This window comes from Anser cygnoides, chromosome 1, assembly GCF_040182565.1.
Source record: "Anser cygnoides isolate HZ-2024a breed goose chromosome 1, Taihu_goose_T2T_genome, whole genome shotgun sequence".
Classification (NCBI taxonomy): Eukaryota; Metazoa; Chordata; class Aves; order Anseriformes; family Anatidae; genus Anser; species Anser cygnoides.
Window position 1 is genome coordinate 77,372,796 of NC_089873.1, and position 15,403 is coordinate 77,388,198.

A 15,403-nucleotide genomic window follows, 5' to 3' on the forward strand; every position below is an offset into this window, starting at 1 on the left:
TAGGTGTAGCTAGTTAACACCTCGCTGTCACTTGGACTTAACATATATAAACCATATAATGGTTTCATCACCATTTGGTAGTTGAGTGAAACAGCAATGAATAAGCTGATTTTTGACATTTTATTTTTGCCCTTTTTTCAGAGTTCACTGTCTGCTCTTCCACTGAAGTAGGTATACAGGAATAAACTAAGACTTGATTTTAATTGGCAGCTTGAAGGCAAACTAGCTGACAAGAGGTAGGAAGCTGCCTGTCAGTTGTAGGGCTGAATTTCTAATTCAATTTTTATAGTGGTGCAGTTGGCTACCGTGCTGCATTAACATTACACAACTATTTCTGACGTATCTAAAAGATAATGCAAGGAGTAAAGCAGTGAAAAATAAAGTTTTTCTTAATGTTTTTATAACTGTCAGTATTAAATGTAAAGGGCTTACTGAGAACACATACTCAGTTGGGATTTGGAGCAGCCTGAAAGGTAGGTAATAATATAAATAAACTATCACATAAATAGGTCATTTCAAAGTATACTGTATAACACTGTACTCAGTTATGGTTCACACCAGGCATACAGGTCTCTGGTCAAAACAGCTAATTTTCCTCAGTTATAATTATCCCCCCAAAAGTGGAAAAACTACTCAGTGTGAAGAAACATTAGCGTTTGTGTCTGTAGCTTAACTGTTGGAGCTGTGGAGATTTTATATGACTGTACATGATAGAACACACAGATAATGTGTTCCATGTGTCTTCATATAGGTTGAATTGAATGATTTATCAAATACTAATTTATCATTGCAATGCCGAATTGATTTGATTGACTTGCTTATGTAAAGATTTAAAAAAAATAACCACACTATGGTGTGATTACTGTATTAGTATGCCTGACAAATGACATGAATATGTAGATTAATCATAACCATCTCTTTGGTACCAAATTTTTGCTGCAAATAGTTGTATTTACTTTTAAAAGCTGTGTAGATTATTAAGGCATAAGCAAAGCTAGATAATGCTTTAGAGCTTTATTCTGAAATCTAGTAGTAATAATATACTTGGAATCTAAATATGTGGTTCCTGTGCTTTTCTAGTCTGAGGTGGGACAACACGTGCCCCACCTACGTGGACAGGAGAGCGGTACGTGTTCCCGAGTCACATTGTTAACAGAGTTGTACCTGCGGATGTCTGTGGTCAGCTCCTGGGCAGTAACTCACCCGCAGGCTGCTCTAAGTCCAGCTTGGGAATAGTAGAGAAAGGGCAGGCAGATAATGCTAGCTGTTGCTGGTGTCAGAATAGTTCATTTGGGTGTCTTAGTGTTCCTCAGACCTCAGGAGAGGAACAGCCTGCAGCCAGGACTAGTTGTTCAAACTGGCTGACTGCTGCCTAGAGCTGCTCTCCTGTGGGCCCTGCTGCCCATGTACAGTGATGCAGTTAGACATGTTGCAGTCAGACGTGCATCTCATATATGACAGGAGACAACTGTAGTCCCCCATCCATCTCAATCCATTTTTCCCAAGGTGCCCACTCCCAAAATCTAGAAACGCTCAAGAGGGTGTTGGTGCCCCAGCAATTCCTCCAATGCACAGCTTGATTTAGGGATGTTGTAAAGGCTTCGGCAAGGAGAAGACAGTGTCGGCTCTCCTGGCAGGCAGCAAGACTGCTGAGTGAACACACTTCACCTGATCTGGTCAGATGAAAACAGCCTGTACTTACGTAGGCAATTAAGTCTGTTAATGTGATCTTAATGTGTGCACCTCTGTATTTTTTCAGGGTGTTGATGATGCCTTCTATACATTAGTTCGAGAAATCAGAAAACACAAAGAGAAGATGAGCAAAGACGGGAAAAAGAAGAAAAAGAAGACAAAGACAAAGTGTATAATTATGTAAATACAATTTATCCTTATTCTTAAGGCGTACTTAAGTAATTTTTGTACATTACACTAAATTATTAGCATTTGTTTTAGCATTACTTTACTTTCTGCTTCATGATCCTGTTAGCTTTACCTGAATGCTTGTTTTAAATGACAGTGGAAACTTCATTCCTCTTAAAGTGCCAGTATTCTTTGAGTGTTGGTTCTTGAACTAGCAATGCCTGTGAAGAAAACAAACAAACAAAAAAACACAAAACAAACAAAAAAAGACACACACACAAAAACCTGAGAACTGTCTTAGGACTCTTTGGTGCATGCACAGTTGCTAACTTCCTATTTTTCTTACTGATTGTGAACTTTCGTTCTGTGTGCAAACAAAACAATGAAATGATGCTCTACATGTTCTAACACCCCCTTTATTTTTTTCTTTTTTTTTTTAAATCTGGTTGGGAAAACGGATTAGTTAGCAAAAGAGACTTTCATTTCAGACTTCCTTTTAATTTAGACTGACTGCAATATAGAGAGACCAGAAGCCTTTATAGTCTTCCTGTAGATTTTGCTTCTAGGCATCTAGTCTTGTAGCATTTCAGATCAACTTTAATGAATGTAAAGATAAAACTTTCACAAAAAATTTTTCACTGCAATTTGTCACGGTCACTCCTTAAATACTATATTTTTTCTATAAAAAAAAAGAAAATTTAAAAAAAGACAATAATGCACATCTGGCAATGGAAAAAGTAAAAGTTCTAATTAGATTGATTTGCTGCTGTTAATGCATTGCTTTAAGACTTTCACATAACTTCTTGTGTCTGAAGACACCAAGGTGAAATCTTAGCTCTCCTGACCCCCATAGCAGTAAATTATCTTTAAGTAGCTTTGTTCAGTAGGTACAGGATTTCACCCTTAGTGTCTCTAGGAAAAACTAGAAAGCCTTAATAGATAAGTTGATTCAAATTCTTAGGTTAATTCATACATGGATCCAGAATTTATCATAAGAATTAAATCAGAATGACTCCTAAATTATATAGCAAATTAAAACCATTTTTTTCCCCAAGGGTGACATGAAATATTTCCAGATGCCTATTTTATGTAAAAAATAGGGGAGGGATTTTTAAATTCTAGTAACCTCAAATCAATGAATTAATGAGCTTGAATTTAGCTGCTTCATGCAAATAATTTGGAAATCCACAATGCCGTAAAATGGTGTGGAATTTGCACAAATCTTCAGCGTAGAACATTGTTCCCAGACTCAATGTTCGTGTGATGTTTGTGAAGTGCTGGTTTTGTTGCACAGATTATATGGTTGGTGAGTGGCATTCCAGTGTCTAGACTGTCATGAAACGAGACCAAGATTTTAATGTTGTCTTTCTCTGTGGTTGTATTTTCTTGTGATTTTTTTTCCTTTTTTTCTTCTGATCAGAATTAATGCAGAATTTTTGCAGAAGCTTTCCATTTTGGTACTGAAGTAGTCCAGTCATTCTGCACCAAAGTAAGAGCCAGTAATTGCAGTGCTGCCAGTTCCTGTCATCTTACTGCAAATTTTGCCTTGTTAGATGCTTTTAGCTGTGGCCTCAGTTCCAGAAGGTACACTAGTCTCTAAGTCTGCTGCAGAGTAAAATTTGAAAGCGTGACTTCAGTGTACCCTAAAAATTTAACCATGACATAGATGTAGGATAATTCAGGACACTGGACTGGTAAATCCTGGAAGTTTGGAACAGGAAATAGCAGCATTGCTCTAACCTAAAGTATAGCTAAACCATTACATGGAAATTTTACACAGTAGAATTCTAATATACCAGTGTAACTTAGACCATTTATATGATGTCAAAGGCGCAACTGCATAAATGTAATATTTTTCTTTCTACAAAAAGAAAAATACAGCAGTGACTGTTAGGTGGAGAGCTGCAGAGCTGGCAGGGGAAGTATACTGTCTGGATTGCTGCATGTTCTTTAACTAATGTGGCTGAGAATTTAACAAATGAACGTCTTTCCCTGCCTGCACTGCTTGTTCCCCTAGGCCCCCACCAAAACCCAGTCTCTCCCCTTTCAGCTTCAATAGGAAATACACTTCAGATTATGTAAGATTGTGAAAAATGGTAATAGGAGAGACTAGCACTATATTTTAAGGGCCAGTAAGGAATACAGACATTCTTAACGTTACAAAACATTTTACAGCATCCAAGGTTAAAAGATGTATTGGAGACAGCTGGTTATTTGCACACTTTAGATGCTCTTGATTATATATGAAGAGCATAGCAAAACTGGATAGTATATCTTGAGCACACAAAAGCAATCCTTAGATGACTTTTAAGATTTTTGGTAACTGAGTCACACTGCATGTAAAATTAGGGCTGGTCTAAAATTCTCATGTTAATTAAATTAAAAATGGTAGGAGAAATAAATTTAGCAGAAATGTCTTAATCATCAAATGCAGATCAATATAGCTCTAATATGAAGCTATATGTAAGTAGTTTTTTCAGTAAGTGTGATCTGTAGCTACCAATCAAATTATTACAATCTATTTATGTTTGCCCTTATAGACATTAAAAAAAAAAGCTCATCCTTGCCACTGTTGTGCAGTTTTGTCTTAATATTTGTAAAGATTTGGTGAAGCATGTTGGATTGCAGCTTGCACACGTTGATCTCATAATTATTCTGTCTTTTCCCTATTTGAAATGCTTTCAAAAACATACCTGGATGTACTATCATTTCTGATAGTAACTGCTAAATAAACATGTGAATCATTTACCATGTTAATGCATTAAATTGCCATGTGTCAGGGAGTAACAACTTCTTACGGTAGCTTTATGTAACACTGGTAAACAACTTTATCATTGGTTTTCTCAGAACTGAAAATTCTTTTAACCAGTCTCATTGCCCTTAATTTTTTTCCTAACTTAAGAAAAAAAAAGTTACACTGCATAGAATTTGTTACAATAACAGGATCTCTGTCATGGGTAAATCCTGACACACAATCTTCTACTCTTTGCTCTATAAAGCAATACAATTATTACCTTCAAAGACCATCAAACTGTATACAAATCATTTTTTCTGAAGTTTACATAAAGCTACATAGATGGTAAATCTTTCCTAACATTTCTTTATTCCACTGTCTCGTGTTTTCATGTTGAAAATACTTCTGCTTTTTCCTCTTGAGTGCCAACTTCTTACTAGAATGACTTCTTAATGTAACATGTTTACCTGGAATGTATTTTAACTATTTTTGTATAGTGTAAACTGAAACATGCACATTTTGTACATTGTGCTTTATTTGATGTGGAACATATGCAGTGTGATCCAGTTTTTCCATCATTTGGTTGCGTGACCGGAATGTTGGTCATACCAGATACTAAGTTTAAAAAAAAAAAAAAGACCACTGTTTTAAAATTTTTAATGTTTTTAGGAGTACGTGCTGTGAAGTGATCTGGAATTTGTCATTTTTTTTGTCAAACTGTACTGCTCCTATTTATTGTAATGTAATAAAAAAAATAGGTATTGTGAGTTTCTGTCCATGTTTGCTTTCTCTCTCCAAGAATTTCAGTACATCATCTTTGTAATGGGGTATCCCATGAACTGCATGTGTTTGGCGATTGTTTTCAGTTTATTTCTTGTACTTCTCACCGCCTGTCATAAAGCGGTTGTCTTTGCCCACTGGTGTTCCCTTCCTCTGAGAGGGGTTGCAGCACTCTGACAAAATGCTTTGTAATACTGATCCCTCTAGCGGTCTGTGCTATTTTTGCATCCTGCTCTCTGAGCAGAGCCTTGCTTCAGGTGAGGTTGCACATCTTGTTCACTGGTGCATGCTACAATCTTTTTCTGGAATTAAAGGGCTACTAACTCTCAGCCATGCCCAGAGACCTTGTTTTTGTTAGTCGTAACAGCAGACTCGATTCAAATTTGTCTACAAGTCTAAAATAGCCAGAATAGCTATTCTGTGCTCATTCCCAGGTGTGCATGTTTTCCTCTATCAAATGCCTTTTGTAAACTTAGGAGTGTCTTTTGTATTTTCTCTTGACTGTGCCTTATGGGGGGGAACAAAGTGTGGAATTGCTACTGTTCTACAACTTGCACATTCACCCTTTTTAGTTGTCCCATCTGGATAATCTTTTACCAGTTACCAAGAAGGGTAAGTTGAATTTTGTATGTAGAGGTATTTGTTCAGGATAGCTTTAAGTGCAACATGTTGTAGAGGAGTTAGTAAATTATATGGGAATACTTTTTCAGATCAATGTGGTGCTACAAACTGAAGCACATACTTCATCTCAAAGTAGCATACCATCTAATTTGCCTTAATTTTTTTTTTACTTTTCTGGAATTTATGCAGGTATAGACTGTTGCTGTTGTCAGCGGTTCTACTGCAGCGATTACTTACCTATATTTCAAAGATTATTTCTGTTCTATCTCCAGTGTCATTTAGTTCTGTGGGAAAAAAAAACCACCACAGTATATGCAGAGTAACAGTTATGGCACAAGTTCGTGCTAGTTGAGCCAAAGTCTACAAAGAATTAGCTGTGGAGCAAACAGCCAGGGTCAAACTTCTCTTCCAGAGGAAAGGATCAAGTTCTAAACTCCTGCTACAGGAGTTACGCAACCTCAGAAATCAGCAGTAGGAGCAGGAATTGTCTCTAGGGTCTAAATACTTAAACCATTGTTGTTCTACTCCATCCCCTTCCTGACCCTCTGGTGTTCTCTGTAACATAGTACCTCTGTCAGCCTGCCGCTGGGAGTCTTGCACATGAAGCAGATGTAGCTAAAACCTTTGAGAACTTCCCTTTTGAGCAGGTGCTCAGTTATGGTGGGAATGATACATTAGATGTACAAGCCTTGAAATACCAGATTAATCCTCTAAGTAACAAGAGGCATGCAGCATCTCAAATCAGCATTCCAACACTCAGCTGATCAGCAGCTAACTGTTCAGCACGTACACTGAAATATAACAGAAACACATTGCCACTGCTCCCTGCAGAATTATTTTCATACATGAAGTTTCAGATCAAGGAGGTCAAAACTAGTCAAGAAAAACCTGCTACCCACACAATACAACCCCCAAATCTTTCAAGCACCTACTAAAGGGTAAGCAAAATCATAATTTGTACTTCAAATGGGCTGGAAGGATTTACTTTTCATTTCTTTTGAGGTTACAGTTCTTTTATTGATTGCTTTTATGGATTTGTATCATTACAAACAGTCATTAATACCGGTTACTCCTTGTCATCATAGTAGCGCTGTTTCATTGCTCTGTATTTTCTGAGAAAGTACAAAGCCTCCAACTCTTTTATCACAAATTCTCCTCGGGCAATTAGTTGTTTAATCTTTTCGGGATCTTTCACATCTTTATTTTTTAGAAAAGCTGCTTTCAAACGGCTTCTAAAGTAGTCTGCTCCCTTGGGGTACTCCCTTCCGAGGTACAGCAGCTTGAGGGAAGAAGAAAAAACTCCTTTTAGACAGACTTCACGTTAAAAGGGCTTTGTCCAGTTAAGCGCTCGGCGCATTTAAGGCACTTACGTTTTTGTAAAGATTCAGCACTTCCCCTCGTAAAGAATTGGCCATTCTCCCATTTCGCTGAACTCCGCAGTCTTGCGCGATTGTTTTTGTTAATTTACCTGAAGAATAATCAGTTTGACGTTAGCCTTTGGTGGAAGTCCATAAATCCCGGTCCAACCTCCCGTGGCAATTACAGTTTCGGCATTTACAGTTCTTTACCGTTATGGGGATATTTCTCGGGTCGAGGGGAGGGGAGGGGAGGGGAGGGGAGGGGAGGGGAGGGGAGGGGAGGGGAGGGGAGGGGAGGGGAAGGTCAGCGGCTCACCGGCTTCGCGCCCTGCCGTAACGCCGCGCCGCTTTACGGCAAGGCCGCACCGCGCGGCACCGCCCTTCCGCTGGGCGCGGCCGTCGCCCCGGCAACGCGGCGGCACCATGGTGAGGGCGGGCGGCCTGCTGCTCATGTCGTCCCCTGTCGCGCCATGTCGTCCCCTGTCGCCGACTGCGGAGGGCCCCGAGCAGCCTCAGCTGCTGCGGGGTGTCCCCGTGAGGGAAGGGGGTCCGGCCGTTGTGGTCGCGGCGCGGCGGGGGTTAACGAGGGGGGTGTCAGCAGCGCCAGGTGGTCGACTCAGAAACCGCTGAAAACCTTGTTTTTTGACTAAAATAATGCTTTGGGCTAAGCTGCGTGCGTGGTGCGTGCCCAATGTCTGACGGGAATATACAGCTGTAGTCCGAGTGTTAATTATGGTGGGCTGGAGTCGTGTCAGCAGCGAATTATCCCAAATACTGAAATTATCATCCATTCTTGGTGGGCAGTCTCAGCTTGCTTTACGGAGTAGTTGGCTTTTCTAATGATTTTTAATGCTGTATACCCTGTTCTCTGATGCTTGCTTTTTTTTTTTTTTTTTCCCTCCCTCAACTTCTAGGGTCCAAAAAAGAATAAAAAGGTGGGTAGGTAAAGTTATGCTCTATTTCATATAAAACACTTTGGACCTTGCAGTGCTCGTTTCAATGCTGTGCTGTTATTTTCTGTTGTTTTGCAAATTCAGTGAGTAAAATGTCTAAGTGTTTCATGTTGAAATTAAAGTAAGCATTGGATATTTGTGGACTTTACATATACAAAACAATATTTTTAAGCTGTTCTGCAATAATAAAGGTGCTGCGAAAATCGTATGCTCTTCAAAAACGACTTATTTCTTTTTTGAACCATATTTCTTGGCCAGTTGGTCAGATTTGAAGAGGGGCAGGTGCCTCCATGACACTCAGCGTGTGCACCTTGCACAAGGAGGCTGCGTAGCATGCCAGCAGAACTGCTAGGGAAGAGGGGGCAAATTTGGCCCAGGCACAGCATTTGGCTTGGTACTGGATGGCAGGGCAGCAAGCCGGTGTCCTTGCTTTCAGGCCACTGAGCTTGATGGGTAGGGGGGATGGACAACAGACAGAAGTCCACATGAGGTGGGATTTTGTTAGTTTGTGTCCGTGGCTCATTCTCAGTTGCAATGAAAATGAAACTATCCCCACCCCCAGAAGGAATACATTCAAATGTGTTCTTTGGGGAATTGTACATCTCACATCTGTCAGTACTACATTAAGTCATAAGATTGTGAAAGCAAGTTGACTAAAAAGCGATTATAAGTAATTGAAGCAAGATGATCTTTTTATTTTCACTGGAAGGAAAGATATTTGGATTTATTTTTATTTTTATTTTTTTTTCAATTGGAAGGAACTGACCTTTCTATGAAATTGCAAAAGGTAGAATCACATTTTTTATTGACTGTTGTAGAAGAGTTTTGCAAATAAATGCTTTGGTAACAAATATGGCTAGATGTGATTCTGACTCTGCTGGCTGTACATTTGTTGTTGGTACTAAACTTTCACCATTGTTTTTGTTCAAGCTTCATGGTAAACTTTGTGTTCAAAACTACATTTATGCATTTATTTATTGCTGTGCAAAGTAATGTAAAGTCAGTAGCTTTCTAAGTAGTTATTTATTTCTGAAAATATACTTGTCAAAATCAAAGTGCGACATAACAGTATTGAGGATACACTTTCTGTGTGCTGAATGACAAAGGTGTTCCTTATTTATGTCTGAAGTTCACTGTAAATTGGTTTACTTTTAACAATATTTACCATATTACAAAGAATACTCGGGTGGAATGGGTGGAAAGAGTTCATGTGCCATCGGGTTCATTTGCAGGTGTTTGGACTTAAGTTTTCATTTGGTCTTTCTCCCTGTCAGCGGTGTTGGATCTCTTTCTCTATTTCTGTGTTTACATCTCTGCAAGAGGGGTACTGTGCTGATTTGGTACCATTCTGCACCCATTTCTCTGTTGAAGAGGAGGTTTGCATTCCCAATAGATACCTTTCGTCCTTAGGTCTCCTGTACATTGTGATACCATCCAGGTGTATTCACTTGCTGGTGCTGTGGATGATAGTGGATCATACTGGTTTAGGCATTTTACCTTCCCAGGCTGAATCCTTGTAAGCACTTGTCTCTCACCAGTGAGTATGGGGATTTAGGATATTAATTTCAGCTCTCTGAAATACAACATCGAGGTCAGATGTCTAAATAAATGATGTGTCTCCTCCTCTTTTCACGTTACCACATCTGCTGAACCCATTTACATTCCATATTTTCTCTGCTTTGAAAAATTAAATGCGTGATTTCATTTAATTTCTTTTCACTGGCGTTTCAGCAGCAGAATGCCATTGTTCAGCCAGTACACAAAACACAAGTCATTTGTCTTCCTTGATAATCTTGTATTTTGTCATCTGTAGTTTTGCTTTCAACGTTTGTTTAGCCTGCTGTCACTCCTTGTTTTCTCCATGCACTGGGGACTATGCAGAATACCGTTTTTTTCCTCACATATGCAAAAAAAATCTGTTCCACTAAAGCAAAACTGTTGGCTGTGAATTCATATTGCAGTTCACTACAAGGTCATCTTCCTTGTTTTCACAAGCTCCATGAACTTGCTTTGATTTACTTCTTGGTCCATCTTTCTCTTTCATCTCTGATAGCAGTTTCTTTCTTCCTTCTTCCTTCTTCCTTCTTCCTTCTTCCTTCTTCCTTCTTCTTTTGTGTGTGTGTTTGGTTCTTGTTTGTTTGTTAATTGTGTTGTTTTCAGGCCTTGTCTTTGTAGCATCTGCCTTCAGGAGCAGCCTTCCTCCATGGTATCATTCCATCAGCCCCAGGTGGAATCAAGCCACACCGACTGCAAGTGTATTATATGCAATGGCAGCATTTGCCTGTGTACACACTGAGTAAAACTGAATAAAGATAGTTGGATTTTACTAAATATGCACTTGTTGAGGGTTATGACCCTAGCCTGTATTTGCTACTGCATCAATAGGAAATCAGTATTTTACTTGTGTGTCTTTAAGTGCAGTTTTACAGTGACATTGCTGATCCTACATGTTTGATTGAACACTATAAGACTGTGTCACCATAAAGTAATTAAAAAAAATCATCCAAGAATCTGCCTTTTCGCTGGTGAGGGGAAAAAAAAAAGTGAGGGGCCATTAATATCTTCAAACTGTAGGAGAATTATGCTTTACATATAGCTGTTCAAGTCTCTTGAAGACAGCTTGGCCTTGTGCATATTATTACAGTTTAATATATATTTATAAGTTAGTGAGGTATTGATGAGACCTATGAATTACAGGGCAAAAATAAGTGTTCCCTTTTGGTTAATGTTACATGACTGTAGGTTATGTGTGGTGTTTACCTTGTCTTTTATTATTGAAATGTTCTTCATGCAAAGATTTGATAATTTCTGAGAAACACAAACTTAGAATATTGTTATTCTAGGATTAGCCTAGAGGTTAGTGCTGGTTGGAGCAGTTAACTGTTTAGAGTTGCAGTTTGGATTTTATAACAGTAGGGAGAGCTCTGTTGTCTTGTGGTTTAGATGCTTCTAAATACAAGACTTGCAAATGTCCCAAAATGGGTTTCCTATTAGTATCTTAAGATGTTTGAAGTTGTAACATCTCCTTTCTTACCAGATCTACTTGTTATTCCATTTCCATATTCAAAATAATATTCCTGTGTTCAGGAATGCCTAGCACAGAATGGTCCATTATGTATAACAGCATATATTACATCATGAAAATGGAAAGAAAAATGGAGAATGGGATGTATATTGCCATTTTAGGGCATCAATGGCAGTCTAAAATCTTAATTTGGATTCACGGATCACATTAAAAGAGCTTAAGTTACAGAGGGTGAACACCTCCCCAGATGTATGAAAGTAATACTGACATTTGTTTTCTTTTAATTTGTTGCAAAGAAAAAGTCCAGTGGCAAAGAAAAAGTTAACAAAGCTGAAAAACTGAGATTACAGAAAGAAGAGGAAGAAAGGAGGCTGAAAGAGGAAGGTACTATGCACTTCATTTACAGGGGAAGTGATGGTACAAATCATTTATTTTAATTAGACAAAAAGTAATCTGCCTAACTGTATGTGCACTGTTATCAGTGTATTTCACAAATACAAGTGATTCATCTCTCTTCTCTTGTGTGGGACAAATTCTGTGTTACTTCTTACTGCCTCCCACATCACACTTTCCTATTAAAGCCACACTTTTTCCTCTAGTTATTTCTACCATGATTAGGAACCTGGGAGTGAGAGTAGCAGGAAGAATTAGATTTTCTTCCTCTCTTACCACTACATTTTGAAACACTCTCAGTGAGTTAGAAATGCAATGTTCTGTGGTTTTCTTCTCTCAAGCCTATTTATCAGTAGGTAAGAGAAATTCTCTGAAAAGGACTTTTTCCAGAGAAGACACACAGGGTACATCAATTGTCAGGAGGTGGCTGTGTCTGCTATCCCTTTGCTGTCCCTGTGGCAGCAAAGAAAAGCTAAACCCGTGATCAGGAGTAACTGATCCTGAAGGGGATTGACAGCCAATGAGACATGCCTAAAACTTCATCAATTTCAGTAAAGAAATAACTCTAAGATTGAGTTTCCCACCAAAAGGTGTAGGAAAGGAGAAGAAGCTTAAAACTGAACCGATCAGGCAGTTTCACCATTGGATTAAGAACCTGGGCCTGTTCAAGCTGTAGGTAAAGGAAGAGGGTGCTCCTACTACTGTTTGAGGGGAAAACAAGATTGCTGATCCCTTTCTCCGCTTGTGTCGTCATGGGCTGATTGAGGTAGCACCACAGGTAGTGGGTTTTAGTACTATGGTTCAAATTCTTACCATTTGGAAGATTTTTGGGCAATAGCAGATGCCCACTTACGTTGTTTATTATTATACTTGTTTTGTCACTGCAGCTAGTAACAAAATAATTTGTCTCGTTTTAATAAAATGTAATTATGCTCTTGATATATTTCCCAATCTTCAGAGGAAGCCCGATTGCAAGCTGAACAAGAAGAAGCAGCAAGACTTGAAAAAGAGAGGATTGAACGTGAACGAGAGCTGATGGAAAAGCTTGAGGCAAAAGTTAGTTTATATGCAATAGTTACTGAAAAATGCTAACTCCACTTCTAAACTTGTGACAGGGTCTGTAAAGCATTACTAATTTAGTGTGAGAATGAAAAAGAATTTCATTATGTCCTTAGTGTTGGGAACAAAGTAGAGGAGATTTTCAAGCATCGCTAGATTAAAATTAAGCATGAAAAATCTAGCGAAGCCACTGAAAGTTGAGAAGGTAGCAATCTAGATTAGTGTTTAAATAAAGCACAATGCATGTACAATCAAGATAAATGGTGCTGAAATTATATTCTATTCTGTTCTTTCTCTAAGCCAATATTTGACTTAGTGTTGCTTTGATTCAGAATAATTCCCCGAGACAAGATAGTCTTGCTTGGTTTTGTTACATGAAGATGTTGTGGTTAAATATGCTAACTTTTGGGGTATGTCATATTCCAGTTGGAATAAATATTTAGCCATTTCCACTGACTTTGAATTGGATATATTTTTTTGTCTTCCTCGGAATTATATGTAGTACAGCTGGAGCAAGAAAATTTTGGTATAAATTTTAGAAGTGATTACATGTTAAGGCAGACATATGGATGTGCATGTGTGTATATAGGTGTATTTGAATATGTATGTTTATGAACTTGAGAAGACTGGAATTCAGAAAAAGACATGATCAGTAACATCTAAACGTTTTTGTGAGACTAACGTTTTTGCCTTTTGCGTTTTTCTCTCTTTTGTAGTTGTTTTTTGTTTTTCAGAAAAAAACACTCTTGCCTGTGCATCTTGTCCTTCACAGAGTATTTTTTCCCTTACATGCAAGAAGAATTTTAAATAGCAGAAATTATAATAAAAAATAGCAGAAATTATAATAAGAAATTTACAAATTTCTTGCACCCTTTGGTAGCTTGAGGATAAAAGTCATATGATACATCAATGTTTATCATATGGCTTAGCAACTAATGTGATGACACTGGCATATTGCTAACTGCTGCAACCTTCTGAATTAAATGTTTCATTAAAAAAAAAAGGTTATCAGCATTTGGATTTGTTTAAATTATAACTCATTCAAATATTCCAAATTATTTTCTTTGATGTAAAATAATTGTAAGAAGGAAAACAAATATTTCTCTGCTTGCTATACAAATATTTTAACAGGATCAAGAGCGAAGGGAATATGAACTAGCAGAACTTTATTCACTGGAAGAGAAGTTTGTGTCTGCACAATTGTGGAAAACAAAATACAGAGCATATGCAAAGGTAAGGTTTCTTTCCAAAATCTGCCCAGCGTGACAGAGTTTAGACAACAAAGAGGCTTTAGGCTACATCTCTATTACAAAATCTAGGAATGCTTCAATTTCTTGAATTTAGATATGTGCTATGACTACCTCTCAAGTTCTGTCTCAGGGTAAGAATTGGCCATGCTTACTCTCCTTTATGTACCTTGTTTCACATGTAAAAGAAAAATGGCAAGGAGGAGGCTGTATGGGTTTTACAGGTATTTTACAGGTATTACGACCCCACAGCTTACCCCAGCAGTGAAGGACAGTTGTAGTTTCAGATGTTCTGGTATTTGTTGTTTCTTTTTTATTTAACTTGTTCTACTCTTAAACATTCCACCACCATCACCAAGTCACCATTTGGAGACAGGTTGGCCAAGACAAGCACAAATCTGGGGCACATATCAGGGCCAGAAACACATGAAAATGTAGTTAATGTCTGTAATTTAGGGTGACATACATGGAGGCTGAATTATTACCCAATATTACTATATATCTGTAAAGTTAAATTTAAAATAATAAAGTATGTAAGTAGACTAGTAGAATGTTTCACTCTTGTGAACCCATCTTGCAGAAACATCACTCAGTAGCTATCTGGTAATGATATTTGGTCAGTTTGGTTCTAGTTAATGTTAAATAGACTCATTGACAAGGGTTTTCTTTTTGTCTTATATATTTCTTAATATATACTTTGGTTACAGTACTCCAGATGTGGCCTCACAAGCATTATGGAGGGAAGAGTCCTAGCGATGCTGGTACGCTCTTATTGTAGACCACTGTGGCATTAGCCTTTTGTAGTTACACAGGCACAGTATGATAACTGCACAGTTATGTCTTGACACATTTGGATGCTATTTAGTACCTTTTCCAGTAGACAACAAGCTCTGACTTTATTATATTTGTGAACAACAGGATCTGGCAGTCATTTTGAAAGAGCACAGTTTTTTATGGATTTTTCTGAAAAGTATTCCTCAGAAAGAGAAACATTTTTTGTTGTGAAAAATAATGGCAAAATTTGTCTATTATTTTAAAAAATAAATCTTCAAATAAAATATTGGTAAATGATGGGAAATACCAGAGTTTGCATTGGTCTGTTGCTGTGAATACTTAGGGCAAAAGAAATACATAATACCAACTGCTATGTTTCTATTTCTAAACAATTTCAAATCGGAGTGAGACGTACTTACATATTTTTATGAAAAGTATCCTTTTTCTTAAAGAGCAAGTGTTCTCATTTATGAGGATGTGCTTTCTTAATGATGAAATTGAAGCTCAGTCTTAAAAACAAAGGTGTAAAAAAAAATTTTTCAGATGTTTTTATTCCTGGAGACTGATCAGTCTTTATACAGGAGTTTCCAGTGCCCTGA

General features: G+C 37.9%; 3 protein-coding genes and 1 long non-coding RNA gene across 17 annotated transcripts in view; 2 read left to right on the top strand and 2 right to left on the bottom strand.

The window, feature by feature from the left end:
• Positions 1 to 5,361, top strand: part of KRAS (KRAS proto-oncogene, GTPase) — a 26,363-nt gene extending 21,002 nt beyond the window's left edge. For all 5 annotated transcript variants that reach the window (XM_048052238.2, XM_048052234.2, XM_048052237.2 and 2 more), the window contains one exon: positions 1,760 to 5,361. In XM_048052238.2, coding sequence (XP_047908195.1) covers positions 1,760 to 1,876 — 117 coding nt within the window. In that variant the 3' untranslated portion in view covers positions 1,877 to 5,361. The remainder of the gene's footprint in view (positions 1 to 1,759) is intronic.
• On the bottom strand, positions 1,935 to 7,813 carry ETFRF1 (electron transfer flavoprotein regulatory factor 1). Of its 3 annotated transcripts, XR_010832850.1 has the most exons (5): positions 7,670 to 7,813; positions 7,366 to 7,463; positions 7,059 to 7,274; positions 6,233 to 6,279; positions 1,935 to 2,081 (listed from the first exon to the last, which is right to left on the bottom strand). XR_010832850.1 is itself a non-coding variant. In XM_067000585.1 (3 exons), exons 1-3 carry the CDS (start codon positions 7,803 to 7,805, stop codon positions 7,062 to 7,064), a joined length of 447 nt encoding a protein of 148 aa, XP_066856686.1. In that variant the 5' UTR covers positions 7,806 to 7,812; the 3' UTR covers positions 6,950 to 7,061. The 3 variants fall into 3 exon arrangements, 2 of the variants coding, with proteins under 2 accessions (XP_066856686.1, XP_066856695.1); XM_067000585.1 differs by lacking the exons at positions 1,935 to 2,081; positions 6,233 to 6,279 and having other exon boundaries at positions 6,950 to 7,274; positions 7,670 to 7,812; XM_067000594.1 differs by lacking the exons at positions 1,935 to 2,081; positions 6,233 to 6,279; positions 7,670 to 7,813 and adding an exon at positions 7,564 to 7,624 and having other exon boundaries at positions 6,950 to 7,274.
• The window catches only part of DNAI7 (dynein axonemal intermediate chain 7), a 23,912-nt gene continuing 16,215 nt past the window's right edge, over positions 7,707 to 15,403 (top strand). Inside the window, exons 1-6 of one of the 8 annotated variants that reach the window (XM_067000568.1) lie at positions 7,707 to 7,779; positions 8,268 to 8,288; positions 11,628 to 11,715; positions 12,683 to 12,780; positions 13,915 to 14,016; positions 14,738 to 14,791. In XM_067000568.1, the coding sequence (XP_066856669.1) occupies positions 7,777 to 7,779; positions 8,268 to 8,288; positions 11,628 to 11,715; positions 12,683 to 12,780; positions 13,915 to 14,016; positions 14,738 to 14,791 (366 nt within the window). In that variant the 5' untranslated portion in view covers positions 7,707 to 7,776. Of the gene's footprint in view, positions 8,293 to 11,627; positions 11,716 to 12,682; positions 12,781 to 13,914; positions 14,017 to 14,737; positions 14,792 to 15,403 lie in introns of all 8 variants that reach the window. The other 7 variants (XM_067000569.1, XM_048052232.2, XM_067000570.1 and 4 more) reach the window with 7 other exon arrangements.
• Positions 9,168 to 15,403, bottom strand: part of LOC136791248 (uncharacterized) — a 7,141-nt gene continuing 905 nt past the window's right edge. The window contains exons 2-3 of the long non-coding RNA XR_010832856.1: positions 15,224 to 15,313; positions 9,168 to 10,608 (exon numbers count right to left, since the gene is read on the bottom strand). This is a non-coding gene — a long non-coding RNA (uncharacterized lncRNA). The remainder of the gene's footprint in view (positions 10,609 to 15,223; positions 15,314 to 15,403) is intronic.

What these genes read in the sequence shown, in the direction of transcription:
- ETFRF1 (XM_067000585.1), bottom strand. Translation starts at nt 7,805, where the DNA reads ATGAGCAGCAGGCCGCCCGCCCTCACCATGGTGCCGCCGCGTTGCCGG. An exon ending in TACGGCAGGGCGCGAAGCCG is followed by an intron (nt 7,464 to 7,669) that starts GTGAGCCGCTGA and finishes ATTATTCTTCAG; the next exon opens with GTAAATTAACAAAAACAATC. An exon ending in TGCTGAATCTTTACAAAAAC is followed by an intron (nt 7,275 to 7,365) that starts GTAAGTGCCTTA and finishes TCTTCCCTCAAG; the next exon opens with CTGCTGTACCTCGGAAGGGA.